Below are 20577 nucleotides of genomic sequence, written 5' to 3'. Positions count from 1 at the left end.
CTGTATTATTCTGGGAGGTAGCAATCATGGATTTGGAGCCTCTCTTAAAGAAGCTTTGGCAAATCACTGCAATGCTTCTTCATAAATAATACAATATAGTTAGTGTGGAGTCGTTGTGTTGTAACAGAAATGGGCTCTTTAGCCCACCTAGTCCACGCTAAACTTTCATTCTGCCTAGACCCATTCACCTGCATCTGGACCATAGCCCTCCATATCCACCCCCCCCCAACCCATGTACTTATCCAAACTTCTCTTAAATATTGAAATTGAGTACACATCAACCACTTCCACCAACCCTCTGGCCTTCCCCCTCATGTTCCCCTTAAATATTTCACCTTTCACCCTTAACCCATGACCTCTAGTATTAATAGGGTGAATGCCTGCTTGCATTCACCCTATCGATACCACTCAATTTTATAAATGTCTAGTAAATCTGCACATTCTCCCATATGCCAGATTCAAACCTATTCAACCTTTCCCTATAATTCAGGTCCTCAAGTCCCGGCACCATCCTTGTAAATTTTCTCTGTTCACTGTTGTAATGTTTAAGTTGATAAAGGGGGCATTGATTAAGTGGAGTATATGTGCTGGATAGTGTTGAGCGGATTCAATGTTTTTGGAGTTATGCCTACCTTTGGAGCGTAAAGAATACACTATCACATATCTGATTAATGCCTTGAGAGGCATTTTGAGGAAGTCAGAAAGTGGTTTATTTTCTCACTGGAGAATACCTGCCCCTGGTCCTTTATGGTCACAGTATTTATGTTAAGTTTCTGGTCACGTTTGAAGTCCATTCTGGTGGAAGTGTGGGAAAGGAGAGTTCAACAACAGTAATGGAAAGACAAAATTCAGATTACAAAACATTTATATTTTAATTTCAAAGACTTTTGACAGGCAAAAGTAAAACTTCTGAAAAAAGTTAAGTTTCATATTGTTCAAACCAGTTACAGAACAAAGTAAAGTACGACTGAATAATCTAACTCAACATTGTTGGTACAATGGGCTGATCACCAAACATTTATGCAGACTGTGGTATCTACGTATTTTAAATGCAAGCACAATGCTTCCATCACATTGCAAAAGTTTGAATACAGTGCACTGCCACAGACTGGGCTTTAAACACTTATATGAATATTTTAATCATATTTACTAAACTCTGAGTTGTACACAAGACAATTTAATCTAACTTTAACTACCAGTTAATATAACACTTATTTGATTTCAATTAAAAAGTATTTACAGGCAAATATCAAAAAAATTACTATAATTATCAGCAGACACTCCCTTAAAGAGTTTTTCTTTAAAATACAAGTATAGACAAAAATGTTAAGAACAGTGTTGCACCAAATTGTTCAATTGCTAAACTATTGAAGATGTCTGATTCTGTTGCCATTTATCCTGTTCCAGAACTCAATCTTCAATTTGATTAAAAAAAAAATATTGAATGTGAATCTTGGATTACATCATATTCTCTGCTCAAAGCAGTAAAGATTAAACACTATAGTTTTTTTTTTTCACAAGATATGCAGTATAAAGCAATCTGCATATTCAACAAATATCTCTTGTATCACTTGCTGGTATGAAGCAAGACAAAGTGTTAAAGGCTTATATAAGTAAATCGCTTTTGATATTCTTAAAGAAGCTTGGAAAAAAATTAACAGTATTACAAAAATTAAACAATATTCTTTTATTTTAAGAATACTTAAAATTCAAGCATAAATTCTTCACACCAAATTAGTAATATTTCTATATGTATAGTACAGTGGATAATCAAAAAAAAAGACATGCTGAAATCCTAACCCTGAAGAATCTTAATCCTAATGCCCATTTCTTATCAGAATATAGTCAAATAGACTGCTGTGGCAGGCCAAAACATTAAAAGCAACTTTACTAAAAAAAAATTAAAACTGCAATACACTATTCAATATATTTATATTATTGCACCATACAGGGATTAAGGCATTAATGACATTTGAAATATTCAATTACGTAATTTATTCTGTTGTCCCAAGTGGCCAACCCAACTTAAAAAAAATCCTTATACAGTGCAACAATTTATACTAAATATATTAGCTTATGTACACTCAGGACAGAAAAAATAGCCTTCTTTATACAAATTGTAAAAAGGAACAGAATTTAACAGAAAACTATACAAGGATCACATTTACTGATGCAGCCATCTACATTATTCAGAAATATATGAGAAATGGGGACATTAACATTAAATTAATTACAGGCTATACTTTCCAGGTTTTGCTCCGTTTCAGCTGCCATTGCTGCAGCTTGCAACTGCTCTGTCTCACTGGCAATCACACTTGTGGGTACTTGCTTGCGTTCACTGTGCATATTGTTTTCATGTCTCTTTAAATCAGAAGCTTTAGCAAAAGCTTTGGTACAGGAACCACAAACAAATGGCTTCTCACCTCGATGCCTCCGCTCATGGTCTTTCAGATGAGACTTGTGTTTAAAAGCTTTGTCACACATGTGACATGCAAAGGGTCTCTCATTACTGTGGACACGTTCATGTTTTTTTAGATCAGGGGCTCGAATGAAAGATTTTCCGCACACGTCACACCCATAGGGTTTGAAACCGGTGTGAATCTTGAGATGTTCTTTCAAGTGAGCCTGTGTGGTGAAAGCCTTTGAGCAGATGTCACACACAAATGGTCGATCAGCAGAATGTAATTTCTCATGTTTCCTCAAACGAGTTTCATCAGTGAAAGTCTTGCCACAGGACTGACAACTGAACTGATCCCTGTCGCCATACAACAAATATTCAAATTTCACATCAGTGTTTGCCGTCCAGCCTGGTGCTTGCTCTTCCTTGACCCCACTCATGCTATCATTGAAAGCGAGAGTTGGAGGAGGCTGAGGAGTCACATCCTTGGGTTCAGTTGATTCAATGGTTTCCACTTCAGAACCAAAGCAGTTGACTTTACGAACTTCTTCACTTCCAAGTTCCTTCAAAATAGCTTCCTGAACACGCAGTCCATTTGCTTGGGTCTTTCCATCATCGGGATTAGGTACAGCTTCTTCGACTGCCTCCTCTGACTGTCCTTCAAGTTGATCTCCAATCTCTTCTATCTCCTCATCGGTGCTATTCACTGAGGGCCGGTGGATCTTGGCACTTATGCTGTAGGGGTACCGACTCTTCCGGCGAGCTGCGTTCTGCTGAGGAGATACATCACGCTTCTGAATACATAATTTATCTAAAAATTTGATTCCAAGGATTTGTCCAGAAGACATCATCAAATTCACATCTTCTCTCTTCACAGAGATTTTGGAGGTGTACATGTAATTCAGTACTTCTTCAAATATGTCAGAACGCAAAAAATCAATCTCGATCACCGAGGAACTATCGACCTCGAGTTTCTTAAACAATTTCTTGAAGTAGGTGCTACACGCTGCCAAGACACATCTGTGGGCTCGGAATTTAACATCTTCCACCACGATGGCTATGTCACAGAATTCTCCTTCTAACCGTTGCTCATTCAGTGTTTTCAGGAAAGCGTTTTTGTGCTCGTCGTCATTGTACTTCACTACTTCGCCCATTGTGCTATGTTAACAACTGGAAATAGAGAAAAAAAAATGAGAAAAGGAAAAAAAACAAATGCAAGTTTCTGCAAAAGCCAATAAATAATATATTTAAATAATCCAATCCCTATACCCTATGACACTGTGTTAATTAATTATTTATTGAGATACAGTGTGGAATAGGGCCTTCTGGCCTTTCCCCTCCTTCCCTAATTTAATCCTAGCCTAATCACAAGACAATTTACAATGACCAATTAGCCTACCAACCTGTAGGTCTTTGGACTGTGGGAGGAAACCGGAGGACCTGGAGGAAACCCACACAGTCACAGGGAGAACATATAAACTCCGTACAGCCAACGGCGAGAATTGAACCCGGGTCTTCCTGTCTGGTAAAGCGTTGTGCTACCATGCCGCCCAAGAATTATTGTTCTCACGGGAAAACAGGCATCTTAGGTTTTTTTTTTTATCTTAATGATCCCCATAAAAATCAGCCTGCTTTGTTCCACCTTTTGTGATCCTGTTCCTGTCTGCCAGCATTTGCTTCTACATGAAGCCAATGTGTTTTTTTGTGGCTTCACTTTGAACGTGCCTAAATAAATGGAACCACTGTCACTAGCAAAACTAAAGTTGAAACATTAATGGGATGGTGACTATGGATATTGAACTAGCTGAAAGATAAAAGGCAAAGCAAAGGTCAACAGTTATTTGACTGCAGGAAAGTATGTAACTGGTTGTCCCATTGGCCTGTTGGGACCAGTGATTTTATTGATATACATTATCAAAATCCTGAAACTATCCATACAAACTATAATTTGCAAGTTTGCAGATGACAGTATTGAGAACTGCAAAGCAGACACTGATAAATTGCAACAAGATCCAAGTGGGCCAGTGCAATGGGATGGATGGTAAATTAAGAATGGTATTCCGACAGGGCTGCAGGAGTAGAGTGAACTGAGGGTCTGGGTGCACAGACTATTGGAAGTGACAGGGCAGGTTAAGAGATGCAGTTAATAAAGCAAATGCCAGTCTGGACTTCAGAGATTTACCGGAATGGTTCCTGGGAATGAAGGACCACAGTTGTAAGGAGAGGTTGGAGAGGCAGGATTGTTGAAGAGACTGAATAGAATGGATGATGGAGGTTATTCCTCAAGGTGGAGTGATTGAGGGCTAAAGGCTTTAAAGGTAAAGCAAAATTGTAAAGCATGATTGGTATATGGAATGAATTGCCTGAATATGCAGGTTGCACTGAAGCCTTTAAGAGGAAACCGAATAAATATACATTGGAGAAAAGATTGCAAGATTACAGAGGGCCAGTGTAGAACTAGAGCGCTGACAGGTCTCCTTCCGTGCAGTAACCATTCTATGTATCACATAATGGTGTAAACAGGAAGGCAAAGAGTGACAATTTCTAGCATTACAAGCAAAGATATAGAAACTGGGCAGATGTGACTGACTACATTTATTGGAAAGAAGTGTAAAGGTGTGTTTTGGTAGTCAACAAATACGATTTGGCAATGTCAACAAATAGCTCAAAAACTTCTATAGTTGTACCATGGAGAGCATTCTGACAGGCTGCATCACGGTCTGGTATGGAGGGGCTACTGCACAGGACCGAAAGAAGCTGCAGAAGGTTGTAAATCTATCAGCTTCATCTTGGGTACTAGGCCACAATGCATCCAGGATATCTTAAGGAAGCGGTGTCCCAGAAAGTCAGCATCCATTATTAGAGACCTCCAGCACCCAGGGAATACACTTTTCTCACTGTTACCCTCAAGTAGGAGATACAGAGGCCTGAAGGCACACACTCAGCAATTCAGAAACAGCTTCTTCCCCTCTGCCATCCGATTCCTAAATGGACTGTGAAGGTTTGGACACTCTCACTTTTTCAATATACAGTATTTCTGTTTTTGCACATTTTAAAAAATAATCTATTCAATAAACGTAACTGATTTATTTATTTTTCTCCTCTCTCTGCTAGATTATGTATTGCATTGAACTGCTGCTGCTAAGTTAACAAATTTCATGTCACACGCTGGTGATAATAAACCTGCTTCAGATTCTAAATATTAAAGAATCAGTAAAAATTAGATGGTGCAGAGACACGTGGAAATGTAAAGAGGCACGGAAGACAAAAGCAAAGAAACATTTATATACTCTGGTTAGATTACACCACGGTTACTATCTCTGGGCACCACACTGTAGATAAGATGGTGTGGCTTTTCAGAAGATCTAGAGAAAATTACTAAAATGAATCAGAGAAAATCTCTTTTGCCTTCCATCCCATCCTAGATCACCCTTTTAGTTTATTCCTCTCCTCCCCAGTTTTGATGCATCTTAAAGCCTACTTATTCCAAACTCTACCCAGTTCTGATGAAAGTCAAACAAATTATACTAGTTTGCTTCACAATTTCCAGCAACTTCAGCATTTCATTTTTCTAGCACTATTGCCACCATCACTTAGATGCAGGTTGAGTACATGGAAATCGTAACAGAATGTTATGTTGCTATGAGCATTAGTCCTAAATTTTCTAAATCTGATTGAACAAAGTAGAACCCACATTTTTGAAGGATTACTGTATATATTTTTTTGAATTATGTTTTTTTTTGATGTTATTGTAAACTAAGCTAAAACTGGAGATTCATTCATGGAAAACTGTCTCTAAGAGCAAATGGTTTCCACACTGCTCTCTGTTGTCAATCATGAACGAACTACAATTTAAAATCTGCTGCACTCCTACTGTGTGAAAGTTATTGAGCTAGAAATATTTTTGCCTTCCAGTAATTTTCCCCCTCAGGCAGCACTCCAATATAATCACTTAGTTCTACATTTTTAAACAATAATAAGAGGTCATCTATTTGAGAGGAGAGCAAGAGAAAAGTGAGAGAAAGTGGGGGAGGGGCAAACAAAAAAGAGAGGAGAGAGACTCACTTCCTCAAGTATCTGTGGAAGCAGAAGCATGAATATCCTTTTGGGAGAAGTAGGCAGATTCTAGATAAACAGAGTAGGATTGAGAATCCAAGTGACCCTCTCTTGCTTCTAATTCACATGCAGTTTATGGTGGTTGCCAGTTAATTGCAGCATAAAATTACTTGAGAGACTGCTGGCATTATAATCTAACACTGTTGTGTCATTACGTCAAATTCCAATAATAAACTTGAAGTCCGAAAATGTACTACACCTTGGGAATGATGTAAAGACCCTGGAGAATATGCAGAGTTATATGAAAATTATTCCAGAGATTAGAGACTTGTTATGTATAACCACTGGAGAAACTAGGTTGTTCTTGAAGCAAGAGGTGGTTGCAAAGAGATCTGATAACATTGTGAAAGGAATGAAGAATGTGGATGGAAAGAAACTGTTTCCATTGGTAAAGGTACAAAGAACAATAGGACTAGCGAGAGATTCAAAGGTGTTGGGTGTCCAGGGGGATCTGTGTATGTACCCAAATCAAGAGTTAGTATGTAGTTACAGTGAGCCTTTAATTTTACTTTATAGTTGCATTTACCTATTTTACATATTGCAGTTAGTTGAAATGCAAAAAGATCTGAGTTCATGAGTAGATTACAGGACCATGAAAAGTCAAAGTTTAAAGTAAGTTTTATTGTCAAAGTACATATGTCACCATATGCAACCCTGACATTCATTTTCTTGGGGGCATACTCGATGAATCCATAATAGAATAATAACCATAACAGAATCAGTGAAAGACTGCCCAACTAGGCCGTACAACCAGAGTGCAGAAAACAACAAACTACAAATTACAAAAAGAATAAATAATACTAATAAGTAGACAATAAATAACATGAGATGAAGAGTCCTTGAAAGTTGAGTCCATTGGTTGTGGGAAGATTTCAATGATGGGGCAAATGAAGTTATCCCCTTTGGTTCAAGAGCCTGATGGCCCAGGGGTGGTAAGTGTTCCTGAACCTGGCAAGAGAATCCTGTGCCTCTTGTACCTTCTTCTTGGTGGGTGTAGTGAGAAGAGAGCATGGCCTGGGTGGTGGGGATCTCTGATGATGGATTGGTAGAAATCTGCAACACACTACAGGCCCCTTGGCCCAAAATGTTGTGCCAACTGTGTAACCTACTCTAGAAACTGCCTAGAATTACCCTACCGCATAGCCCTTTATTTTTCTAAGCCCCATGTACCTATCTAAGAGTCTCTTAGAAAGACCCGATTGTATCTGCCTCCACCACTGTCACTGGCAGTACATTCCAGACATGCTTCAATCTCTGTGTAAAATAAACTTACCTCTGACATCCCCTTGGTACCTACTTCAAACTTTGCCCCCTCATGTTAGCCATTTCAGCCCTGGGAAAAAGCCTCTGGCTATCCACATGATCAATGCCTCTCATCATTTTTTACACCTCTATCAGGTCACCTCTTATCTTTCGTCATTCCAAGGAGAAAAGGCTAAATTCACTCAACCTATTCTCATTAGGCATGCTCTCCAATCCAGGCAACAGTCTTGTAAATCTCCTCTGCACTCTCTCTATAGCATCCACATTCTTCCTGGAGTGAGATGACTAGAATTGAACACAGTACTCCATGTGGGGTCTAAGGTCTTGCATAGCTGTAACATTACCTCACGGCTCTTGAACTCAATCCTATGGTTGATGAAGGCCAAACCCCATGCGCCTTCTTAACAACACTGTTAATCTGTGCAGCAGCTTCAAGTGTCCTATGGATGTGGACCCCAAGATCTCTCAGAGTCTCCACACTACCAAGTGTCTTGCCATTAATATTATATTCTGCCTTCATATTTGACCTACTGAAATGAACCACTTCACACTTACCTGGGTTAAATTCCATCTGCCACTTCTCAGCCCAGCTCTGCATCCTATCTATACCCTCCAGACTATATGCAACACTCCCAACTTCTGTTGTGGATTTCCTGTGACAGAGCTCTATGTAAATGTGTTCAATGGTTGGGACTGTTTTACCTCTGATGGATTGATTGGGCTGTAGTGATTGGGAATGTGTTAAGAGCTGGGTGGTCAGAATAATCTCCAGCCATGTCATAAGGAAAAGTATGAAAATGGTACCAAGGATAAACGTCAGTCATGATCTTATTACAGGATGAACGGGGGTAAGGTCAGTGTAGGTCGGTTTCTTACATCCCCAAGAGAGTTCCAATTGCTAAAACTCAGTTTTGCGAGACCAAACAGCAGAATGGTAGAAATCGCACGTCAATTTATCGGCATTAAATCGGTCGACATCGCTTCGTGGTCATACGGTAGCAGATGCCGGCGCGTCAGGCATCGCCCCCTCGAGGTCCGAGTCATCCCTGCCCGTCTCCTCCCCCGGTGCAGTGAAGGTTCGGAGCCACACGGCGGAGCCTCTCTCGGCCCGGCGGCGAAGCTCCACCGCAGTGCACTCTCCAGGCCGGGCGGCGGCAACGCACTGGCGCTCAGGGCCGCGTCTGCGACCAGCTGCCGGTCGCGGCGCTTCCCGCGTCCCTGTCGGGATCGCGCGCTCCCCCCGCCGCTCGGGTGTCGGGTTCTACCCCTCGCAATTAACCACGCCACGCAATTATCGGATTTATAAAGAAAAAGATAAAATTCTTTCTAGCGTTACATCACGCCTGCAATTGATATTTAAATACAAAGTTAATGTATACTTTTGTCGCAATGTAATCGGTAGTGTTTAGCTCTCTTGCCGGGCTACTGAACGGGAATTTTAATTATAATCGGAAACTCCATTTTGAAAAGCGCCCATTTCGATTTTGATTTGCTGACGGGGTGGAAAGGTGTGCAGGGGGGAGAGTGGGCACACATCCGGCCGCTGGATTTCTCCACGCGAGCTTCCCCGTGAGACGGGACCCACGCCGGATCAAAGCCACCGTGCCGCTCTCCTCGCCCACAGAGCTCGGATCGCGCCTCGTTCCCAGCCCGGACGGTCACGAGAGCAGCTCCCTCCCACCGAGCCCACCATCTTGCTGCAGATCGCGCTCGGCTCGCGCCCTCACCCTCACCCCGGCGCGCGGCTTTTCCACAGGCCGACTTGCCCAGGTGCCAACGGGGGCGGGGGGGGGGAGGGCAGACGGGAACGAACCCGATGCTTGCCGCGGCCGAGCCGGGCTGGGCTCGGGCAAGCGCGCGCGCTACCGCCCGCTGCCGAGTCAGCGAGCTCTCGCGCTGCCTTACCTGAGCCGGGTCCGCGCCGCGCCCCGAGACTGCAGACAGGCCCGAGGAGGAGGGGGCGAGTGCCTCGGCGACCAACTTGTGGCCAAATGTGGACGCTCCGCCCGAGCACCAGCGAGGACGACGCAGTGACGCGCTGCGCAAGCACGGGGCGGGAGCAGGCGCGAGCACCGCCGCAGCAGGTCCGTGTGGGCGGGCGCACCCGGGCACTGCGCGCGGGCTTCGGGCAAGCGGAGCGAATAAATAAATCGCAAGAAACAAACCTCACGTTCTTTGTTTCTCGATAGTCAGTGCTTCTCGAAAGCAATAAAGCTTGTCAGTAAACACTAAAGTTAAATATTTTAAAATAAGTTTCGGGATGAGGATCATTAGCGAGGCCAGCATTTATTACCCATTCCTGAATGCCTTTGAGCAAGGAAACGTCTTCTTGAATTGCTGCAGTCCTTCTGGAGAGGGTACAAGTTCAGTGCAGTTGAGTGACTGCATTTAAACCAGCATTGATGAAAAGCTGGTGATTTGTTTGCCAGTGAAGGATCTTGGAGGGGAATCTGCAGGTGGTGGTGTTCCTTGCCACCTACTGCATCCGTTGAGTAGATGGTAGAGATCTCTTTACCATCCTGTGCTGGATGCTCTCAGAGCTGATGAGTAACAAAGCAGTGCATTGTGAATCCAATACCCACTGTAGCCATCAGGGTGGCAATGAAGTGGACTGCATTATCCTGGATGATGTGGAAGCTCACATGAGCTGTTGGTGTAGCATTAATCCAGGTAAATGGAATTCTTTTACATATGTTTATGAGGATAGGTAGAGTGAGCTAGGACTTTTTGAAGCAAAGGGTGATGAGAGGTGACTTGATAGAGATGTGCAAGATGATAAGAGGCATAGATAGAACATAGAATAGTACAGCACATTACAGGTCCTTCGGCCCACAATGTTGTGCCGACCCTCAAACCCTGCCTCCCATATAACCGCCCACCTTAAATTCCTCCATATACCTGTCTAGTAGTCTCTTAAACTTCACGAGTGTATCTGCCTCCACCACTGACTCAGGTAGTGCATTCCACACACCAACCACTCTCTGAGTAAAAAACTTCCTCTAATATCCCCCTTGAACTTCCCACCCCTTACCTTAAAGCCGTGTCCTCTTGTATTGAGCAGTGGTGCCCTGGGGAAGAGGCGCTGGCTATCCACTCTATCTATTCCTCTTATTATCTTGTTACACCTCTATCATGTCTCCTCTCATCCTCCTTCTCTCCAAAGAGTAAAGCCCTAGCTCCCTTAATCTCTGATCATAATGCATACTCTCTAAACCAGGCAGCATCCTGGTAAATCTCCTCTGTACCCTTTCCAGTTGATAGCCAGATCTTTTTTCCCCCCAGGGCAGAAAAGGCTAATACAAGGAGGCACAACTTTAAGGTGTTTGGAGGAAAATATCTCGGAGGTAGATTTTGTTTCACAAAGAGTGGTGGTGGTGCGTGGAATGTGTTGCCAGGGGTGGTGGCAGAGGCAGATACAACAGGGATATTTAAGAGTCTCTTAGATAGGCACATGGAGGATAGAAAAATGGAGGGCTATGTTGGAGGGAAGGATTGATTGATCTTAAAGGATCGGCACAATGTCGTAGGCTGAAGGGCCTGTACTGTTCTATGTTCTGTGTTCCTGGTTTCAGATTTCAATATCTTTGTTAGTGATTTTTGGTGTTAGGACATTTACATTTAGCAATTGACTTTGGCTACCAGTCTTCACATCTGAAAATGTATTGTGCATTTAATTTCTAAGTTAAGGACATGTTTGGCACAACTTTGTGGGCTGAAGGGCCTGTATTGTGCTGTGGGTTTTCTATGTTTCCAAAGCTGTGAATCCTGGACAGACAATGCTGATTAAAATTCATTTGGATGTCTGTGGTGTGGATGTGAATCAGGAGGTGTGAAGGTTGTATGTAGTTTCAAAGAAAGCATTGTCCATACATTGTAAATATGGAGTTGTCATATGATGTTTGGCACATAAAATACCGAGCCCTACGTTGGGTCACCAGACCTTTCCGCCGAAAGTGTTTCCATATTATTCCGGCTGTACCTTGTTTTGTCGAATAAAGAAGCTGCTTTGTATCTACTAGTAATTTTCTCCAGTGACTTCATTCACACAACAACATCTTTACAACAAAGGTTGAAGGGATTTGGCCCATCATGTCTGCACTAGCTCTCAGAGCAATCTCATTACCTAGCCATTGACCAGCACATGTAACCATTGGTATTTATGTGACTTGTTCAAGTGAGCTTTGCATCAATGATGAATTCCAGGATGTTAAGGGTGAAGAACCTGGGTATGGTAATACCAATAAGTATCATGTGGCTGGACTCTCTCATGTTGGAAATGGCTATTGCATATGATTTATGTGGTATGAATGCTACATGTCATTTATCAACCTATCCCTGAATGTTGTCTAGCTGTTGCTGCATGCAGGCATCAACTGATTCATTTGCTGAGCAGTTGTGAATACAGTTTAATATTATGGAATTATCAGTGAACATCCTCAGTTCTGCCTACACGATGCAAGGTTGTTGAAATGAAGCAGTTGAAGGTGATTGGGCTTAGGACACTGTCCTGAGAAACTCCTAAAGTGACTTGTTGGTATAGACTGTTTTATTTCCAACAGCCACTGCAATTATGTTGAATTTATGCTTTTCTTGTGAATGCTGTTTATCAGATACGATGTGCTGCTGTGAGCCAGTTTTTCATTGTACCTGGACATAAATGAGCTTGTGCATATAACAATACATTTGATTTTGACTTTGAATTTTCCTTTGTGTGGTATGACTAATGCAAATCAGGTAGATAATTTTGATTATTGTCTCCCTGATATGCACTAGTTATGCTCTCCCATCCTTGTACCTATTCAAACTTCTCTTAAATGTTACACTTGAAGACCTTTAAGGCATAGGAGCAGAATTGGACCATGTGGCCCATCAGGTCTGCACCAACATTCAATCATGAATTCTCCATCTCAAACCCATTCTGCTGACTCCCTGTAACCTTTGACACCCTTACTAATCAAGATTCTATCAACATCTGCTTTAAATATAACCAATGTCTTGGCCTCCACAGCCGTCTGTGGCAATAAATTCTAGAGATTCACCACGTGCCTCTACCACTTCCCTGGCAGCTCATTCCACACTTGCAACGTTGACTGAGTAAAAAAAGTTCCCTTTTAGATTTCCCTTAAATATTTCATATTCTAATCTCGCCCATCCTGAGGGGAAAGGGCCTGAATGCATACACCCTATCTATATCCTTCATAATTTTGCATACCTCTATCAGATTTCCTGTAATTCTCTTGCACCCCAGGGAATAAAATCCTATCCCTATTACTCAGGTCTTCAAGTCCGGGCAACATCCTTGTAAATCTTCTCTGCAGCCTTTCATTCTTATTTCTATCTTTCCTGTATGTAGGTGACCAGGATTGCACACAATACTCCAATTTAGGTCTCACCAACATCTTAATTCAACAATATCCCAACTGCTGCGCTCTATGTCCTGATCTATGAAGGCCAATGTGCTCAAAGTTCTCATTACGACTCTATCTACCTATGATGCTACTGTATCTGTGTACCCAGTTTCCTTTGTTCTACCACACACTTTAGAGCCCTACTATTCTCTGTGTAAGTCTAACCCCAGTTTGTTCTTCCAAAGTGCAACACCTCACACTTGCTCGCATTAAATTTCATCTGCCATTTTTGAGCCCATTTCCCCAGCTGGTCGAGATCAAGCTGCAAGCTTTGATAGTCTTCTTTGCTGTCCACTACGCCCCAAACTTGATGTCATCTGCTAATTTGCTGATCTAGTTAACCACATTATCATCTTGATTATTTCCACATTGACATCAGCGTATATGATTACTGTAAGCCCTTCTGAACTTACTCCAATTCACTAAGGACCTAGGCCACATCCTGTCTGCAGCAGATCAGTTGTCTAACCACTGCCTACCTTCTTGGGAACTCATAATTATCAGCATATTTCTCCTTCTAAGATTTTGGCAGCATTGTCGTCTTTGATCAAAGACTATTACAAAGTATTTGTGAAGCTAATCGTGGAGGGATTAACTACTGAATCAGTGTGGGTGGAAGTTAGAAACAGGAAGGGAGTAATCACCTATTCGGGCTATTCCGTAGACACCCAATGGCAACAAAGTCATAGAGGAATAGATCAGGAGGCAGATTTTGGAAAGGTGCAAAAATAACAGGGTTGTGGTCATGGGTGACTTCAACTTCCTTAATGTTGCTTGGCACCTCCTTAGTGCGGAAGGTTTGGATGCAGCACAATTTGTTAGGTGGATCTGGGGATGATTCCTGATACAATATGTAAATAGGCTTGCGAGAGGAGAAGCCATACTAGATCTGGTGCTGGGCAATGCCCCAGTGGTGCTAGATCAGGTGTCAGATCTCTTGGTGACCAGAACTCCCTGACCTTTACCATATCCTCAGGCAGGGAGAGGAATGTACTCAGGGAAATGTGGATTGATGAGCACTTGCATGGGCTTCTGGATAGGCTTGCCCCATTGAGGCAGGGAAAGGATGGTAGGGTGAAGGAACCATGGTTGACAAGCGACGTAGAAGCAAGGATCAGGCAGAGCTCTTGAGGCAGCCAGGAAGAGCTGAAGAATGGACTTCGGAGAGCCAGAAGGGGGCATGAGAGTAGGATTAAGGAAAAGCCTGAGGCATTATACACGTATGTGAAGAATAGGAGGATGACTAAAGTGAGGGTAGGACAGATCAGGGATAGAAGGAGATACATGTTCTTTTGTCAGAAGAAGCAAGGGAGGTCATTAATGTAGATATTCACCAGTAAGAGGGACCTTGATGTTTGTCAGGGCAGCATTAAACAGGCTGGTGTGCTAGAACATGTCGACATCAAGAAAGAGGAAATGCTGGAACTTTTGAAAAACATTAGGATAAATCCTGGGGCTGGATGGGATACATCCCAGGTTAATATGAGAAGTGAGGGAAGATATTACTCCGCCTTTGGAAATGAATTTGGCATCCTCCCTGGCCGTAGGAATAATTCCAGATGATTAGACACTGGAAAATGTCATTGGAAAATTAAAATCCCCGACCACCACAACTTTATGTTTCGTGCAATTGCCTGCTATCTCTCTGCAGATTTGCTCCTCCAATTCTCGCTGACTATTGGGTGGTCTATAATACAACCCCACCAATGTGGCCATACCTATCCTGTTTCTCAGCTCCACCCATAAAGACTCAGTAGACAAGCCCTCTAATCTGTCCTGTCTGAGCACTGCTGTAACATTTTCCCTGACAAGCAATGCTACCCCCCCGCCCCCCACCTTTCATTCCTCTGCCTTGATCACATCTGAAACATCGGAACCCTGGAATATTAAGCTGCCAGTCCTGCCCCTCCTGTAGCCAAGTTTCACTAATTGCTATAACGTCATAATTCCACGTGTCAATCCACACACTCAACTCGTCTGCCTTCCCCGCAATACTCCTAGCATTGAAATATATACACCTCAGAAGGTTTTTACCACCGCTCACAACCTTTCTATTTGCGGCTTTGCTTGAATTTTTAACATCATTTATTTTCACCCCAGCCCCACTGTCAGCTCTGGCACTCTGGTTCTCATCCCCCTGCAAATCTAGTTTAAAGCCTCCCCAGTAGCACTAACAAACCTCCCTGAAAGGATATTGATACCCTTGTAGTTCAAGTGTAACCCGTCTCTCTTGTACAGGTCCCACCTGCCCCAGAAGAGGTCCCAATGATCCTGAAATCTGAAACCCTGCCCCCTACACCAGTTCCTCAGCTACTTGTTCATCCTCCAGAGCATCCTATTCCTACCCTCACTGGCACGTAGCACAGGTAGCAATCCTGAGATTACCACCCTCGAGGTCCTGCTTTTCAACTTCCTACCAAGCTCTCTATACTCACTCTCCAGGACCTCCTCACTCTTCCTTGCTATGTCATTGGTACCGATGTGCACCACGACATGCAGAATTCCCTAAAGTAGGGGCTCCCAACCTTGTTTATGCCATGAATGGATAGCATTAAGCAAGGATCCATGGACTCCTGGTTGGGAACCCCTGCCCTAAAGGTCAACATGCAAGCTGAGTTGTTAGTGAGGAAGGCAAATGCAATGTTAGCAATCATTTTGAGAGGACTAAAATATAAAAGCAAGGGCTTAATGCCAAGGCTTTATAAGACGTTGATCAGACAGCCCTTGGAGTACTGTGAATAGTTTTGGGCCCCTTTTTTAAGAAAAGGTTATTCTGGGAATGAAAAGGTTAACGTTTGAGGAGCGTTTGAAGGCTCTGGGCCTGTACTCCCTAGAGTTTAGAAGAATGAGGGGGGATCTCATGGAAACCTATTGACTATTGAAAGGCTTAGATAGAGTAATGTGAAGAAGTTGCTTCCTATAGTGGTGGAGTCTAGGACCAGAACGCGCAGCCTCAGAATAGAAGGACATCCCTTTAGAACAGAAATAAGGAACTTCTATAGATGGTGAATCTGTGGAATTCATTACCACAGATGGCTGAAGTCATTGGGTACATTTAAAACGGAGGATGACAGGTTCTTGATTAGTAATCACCATCATCATCATCAGGTGCCACGCCCAGTTTGAGCTTTGACTGCCATGGCCCACACACTCCTGTTTCGGGTCAAATGAATCAATTCATTGGTATTCATTTCCAGTTCGCTGGCTGCTGTCTCCATCATCATTTGTCTTTGTCTTCCTCTTGCTTTCTTCCCTTCAAGCTATCCCATAATTACCCTGCATTCTAACTCCTCTTTCCTAATCACATGTCCAATCAAGTTACATTGCCTTTTCATGATCTCATACATTAATTCCCTTTTTGTGTTTGCTCTGTTCATGACATCCTCGTTAGATATTCGTTTCGTCCATGATGTTCTTTGCATCCTCCTCAAAAACTACATCTCTGCTGCTTCAATTCATTTCCTCGTGTTACTAGGTATTGTCCAACATTCTGAGGCATATAATGTAACTGGATAAATGTAGCATTTCAGTACCCTGAGGTGGGTTGTCATGCCTAGTTTAGTATTGGTCAGTATACTATTCATTCTCGTAACGGTGTCTTTTGCCATCCCTATTCTTCTTTTGATGTCCATGTCGCACCTGCCATCTGATGTCACCCAGCTTCCTAAGTAGCAAAAGTTCTGTACTTGTTTCATGTCTTTCCGGTTTATTCTCAGCCCGCATAAAGGATTCTCCTTTTTGGGTATCACCATACATTCTGTCTTTTTGCAATTGATAGATAGACCCAATTTTGCACTTTCTTCAACAATTATATCAATTAAGTTTTGTAGTTCTTCCTCCGTACTTGCAATTAACACAGTGTCATCTGCATATCTGAAATTATTGATGTTTTCACCACCAACTTTGATTCCCAAGATGTCTCTTATTTATTGTAATATTGTTTTATTGTACAAATTAAATAAATCAGGGGAGAAAACACACCCTTGTTTAATGCCTCTCTTGATTTTCATAAACTGACTCACTTCTCCATCTATTCTTCCAGTGGCAGTTTGTTCCCAGTACAGATTTCTGGTTAGGCGGAGGTCTTTTGACTCTAGATCTAGAGTTTTCTGTAATATTTCAAATAACTTATTGTGTTTCACTTTATCAAATGCTTTTGTGTAGTCAATAAAACAAACAAACAAATCTTTTTGCACTTGAATAGCTCGTTCTGATAGTATCCTTATACCTTTGTCTTTCACGAAACCACATTGTTCTTTACCTATTTCAGCTTGTATCTTACTTTTAGCTCTTGTCATCAAAATTCTCAGAAGTATCTTGGTGATATGACTCATTAAACTTATGGTCCTATGTAATTCACATTCTATTGCTCCAGGTCTCTTAGGAAGAGGGATGAATACTGATTTTTTTTTCATCTCTTCTGGTATTATTCCAGTCTCATAAATGTCATTGATTAAATCAGTAAGTTTTTCAATGCCATAATCTTCTAGAGTGATAACTTGTTCTACTACTAATTCATCAGGACCTGCTGCCTTTCCTTTCTTCATCTTATTTATTGCATTACGAACTTCAGATTTTAAAATACTTGGACCTTCAATGTTTTTCTTAATTTCTGGTTTTTCGCCTCATAGAAACATAGAAAACAGGTGCAGGAGTAGGCCATTGGGCCCTTCGAGCCTGCACCGCCATTCAGTATGACCATGGCTGATCATCCAACTCAGAACCCTATACCTGCCTTCTCTCCATACCCCCGATCCCTTTAGCCGCAAGGGCCATATCTAACTCCCTCTAAAATATAGCCAATGAATTGGCCTCAGCTGTTTCCTGTGGCAGAGAATTCCACAGATTCACCACTCTCTTTGTGAAGGAGTTTTTCCTAATCTCGGTCCTAAAAGGCTTCCCCTTTATCCTCAAACTGTGACTCCTCGTTCTGGACTTCTCCAACATCGGGAACAATCTTCCTGGATCTAATTGTCTGCCTTGATTGTCTTCAAACATTTCCTGAGTATACTCCGTCCATCTGTTTATAATCTCATCTTTTTTCCATGATAATGGTGCCATCCTTTGCTTTCAAACATCCACCTGAAGAACAGATGAGCTTTTTACCAGTGATATTCTTGATTTGTTGATGTAACCTTTTTGGATCAGTAATAGGGTTTCTTTCTATTTGCTCACATTCTTGGTTTAACCATTCTTCTTTGGCTTTTTGACATAAGCTTTTAACTTTTTTATCTAAGGACTTATATTCTATAGGATTTGATTTCTTCTGTCTCCTTTCTTCCATTAGATTTTTGATTTCCTATCTGAGTGAACCAGAAAAATCATTTATAGGATTGTTTACACTGTTGGATGACTTTGGGAAAATATCAGGTTATAAAATAAATGTAAAGAAAACGCAGGTTATGTCCCTAAATTATACACCATCCAAAAAATTGCAGGATACATATGATCTTAAGTGGGAAGCTAAAAATTTAAAATATTTAGGAATAACCCTGCCGAAGGATCTTTCAACACTGTCACAGGTAAATTATGGGCCATTAATCTCAGAGATAAAAGCAGATATGCATAGATGGAATCTTATCCCCTTTTTAAGTTTAAATTCAAGGATAAATACTATAAAAATGAATATTCTTCCTCGGTTATTGTATCTTTTCCGTACTTTACCGGTGGAGGTGGATGATAATCAATTCAGGGAATGGGACAAATGGATTTCCCGCTTCATTTGGCAAGGAAAGAAACCTAGAATTCGATATAACACCTTACAGTTAGGGAAGGAAGGAGGAGGTATGGTTCTTCCTTGCCTGAGAAATTATTTTTATGCCTCACAGATAACCCCTCTGTTATATTGGTGTAATAGGGAATATAAGGCTAGATGGAAGGAAATAGAATTTGGATTAGTTGACAGCTTTCCTCTTCAGGCCTCAATAGCTGACAAAGGATTGATGGCCCAGTTGGAAAAATTTAAAAACGCTTGGATAAATCTTACATTAAAAGTATGGCAGAAGGTGGTTAATTCATATGGAATTAATAACATGTTAAAACTCTTTAGATGGTGTGCATATGATACCGAATTCCTTCCCAACAGAGGAGATAAAAGATTTGAGCTATGGATAAAGGAAGGTCTTACAATCTACCTCTCATTTATAGATAAAAGAGTATTACAAAGTTTCCAAATCCTGCAGGACAAACATGGCCTAGAACATAATGACTTTTTTAGGTACCTTCAAGTACGAAACTATGTTAACCAGAGTTGTAGATATACAGACCTATCAACAGTAGAATTAGAATTTTTCAAGATTCTGAATTCGGCTTGCAGTTCAATACCTAGTAAGTCAGTTTCTCGTTTATATAATGCACTCTCCCATGCTAAAAATGTAAATACACTGTATATTAAAGAGAAGTGGGAGAAAGAAGCGGGGTTGGTACTTTCAGAGGAGGCTTGGGAGAAAATCTGCAGCTTTCAATGGTCCTCGACTAATTCTTTGACTTGGAGAGAACATTGTTGGAAAAACATTATAAGATACTTCAAGACCCCATATCAGGAAAAATATAAAGATACAAATATGATGTGTTGGAGAAGGTGCGGCTCCAAGGAGGCAAATCATTTTCATGTTTTTTGGGATTGCCCTAAATTAAGTCTATTTTGGGAAGGTATTCATAGAACATTAGTTAAGGTACTTAGGTCCCAGATACCTCTGAACTTTGAGACGCTCTATTTGGGGCATGTATTGTTTCTTGAACAGAAGGAAGATATAAAGTTGCTGCAGGCCCTCTTAGCGGCAAGTAAGAAATCAATCACTAGAAAATGGCTAAATCCAATACCACCTACATTAGAAGATTGGTACGAAATTATCTTGGAAATATTTAAAATGGAAAAGTTGACTTACTCCCTGAGAACTCAAAAAGAAAAATTTTATCAAATCTGGAATAAATGGATTGAATATATAACCCCAATGCGAGCAGACTTTAGATGACTCTCCTAATGATTTATACTGCTCTTCTCATCAACACAGTAATATTGCTAACGTAAGCACCCCTAGTCTAAATGTTTGTTTTTTTTGTTTTCTTTTGGAAAATAGAGAATTAACACAAGTAAAGGGAAAGATTTGGGAAAGGGATAAAAAAATGAAAAAATTAAGTAAATAAGTACATAGGGATTGGATAATTATGTCTGCGGGCAGGAGCAAGCATGAACAAATTAGGATATAAACACCTACAATAGTTGATACATAGGCTTATATACAACATTTTGGACCAGTGGAAATGGTCCAGAAGGGTTATATGGAAACTATTATTACCATTTTTCTTAACAACTAATTCCATTACTTAGCCTAATAGGTTAGATTTACCACAGTACATAATTATCTATTTAAATGTTTATTTTCCTTTTAT

At 41.3% G+C, this 20577-nt stretch overlaps 1 protein-coding gene across 1 annotated transcript; it reads right to left on the bottom strand.

Moving 5' to 3' along the window:
- Positions 1–895: 895 nt before the first annotated feature.
- Positions 896–9826, bottom strand: zbtb14 (zinc finger and BTB domain containing 14). The gene is made up of 2 exons (XM_072251728.1): positions 9683–9826; positions 896–3568 (listed from the first exon to the last, which is right to left on the bottom strand). The coding sequence occupies exon 2, from the start codon at positions 3550–3552 to the stop codon at positions 2227–2229; it is 1326 nt and encodes a 441-aa protein (XP_072107829.1). The 5' UTR covers positions 3553–3568; positions 9683–9826; the 3' UTR covers positions 896–2226.
- Between the last annotated feature and the right edge of the window lie 10751 nt (positions 9827–20577).

This window comes from Mobula birostris, chromosome 1 (assembly GCF_030028105.1).
Source record: "Mobula birostris isolate sMobBir1 chromosome 1, sMobBir1.hap1, whole genome shotgun sequence".
Lineage (NCBI taxonomy): Eukaryota > Metazoa > Chordata > Chondrichthyes > Myliobatiformes > Myliobatidae > Mobula > Mobula birostris.
Note: the sequence above shows the minus strand (reverse complement) of the source record. Positions and strands in the feature narration are given on the sequence as shown.

What these genes read in the sequence shown, in the direction of transcription:
- zbtb14 (XM_072251728.1), bottom strand. Translation starts at nt 3,552, where the DNA reads ATGGGCGAAGTAGTGAAGTACAATGACGACGAGCACAAAAACGCTTTC.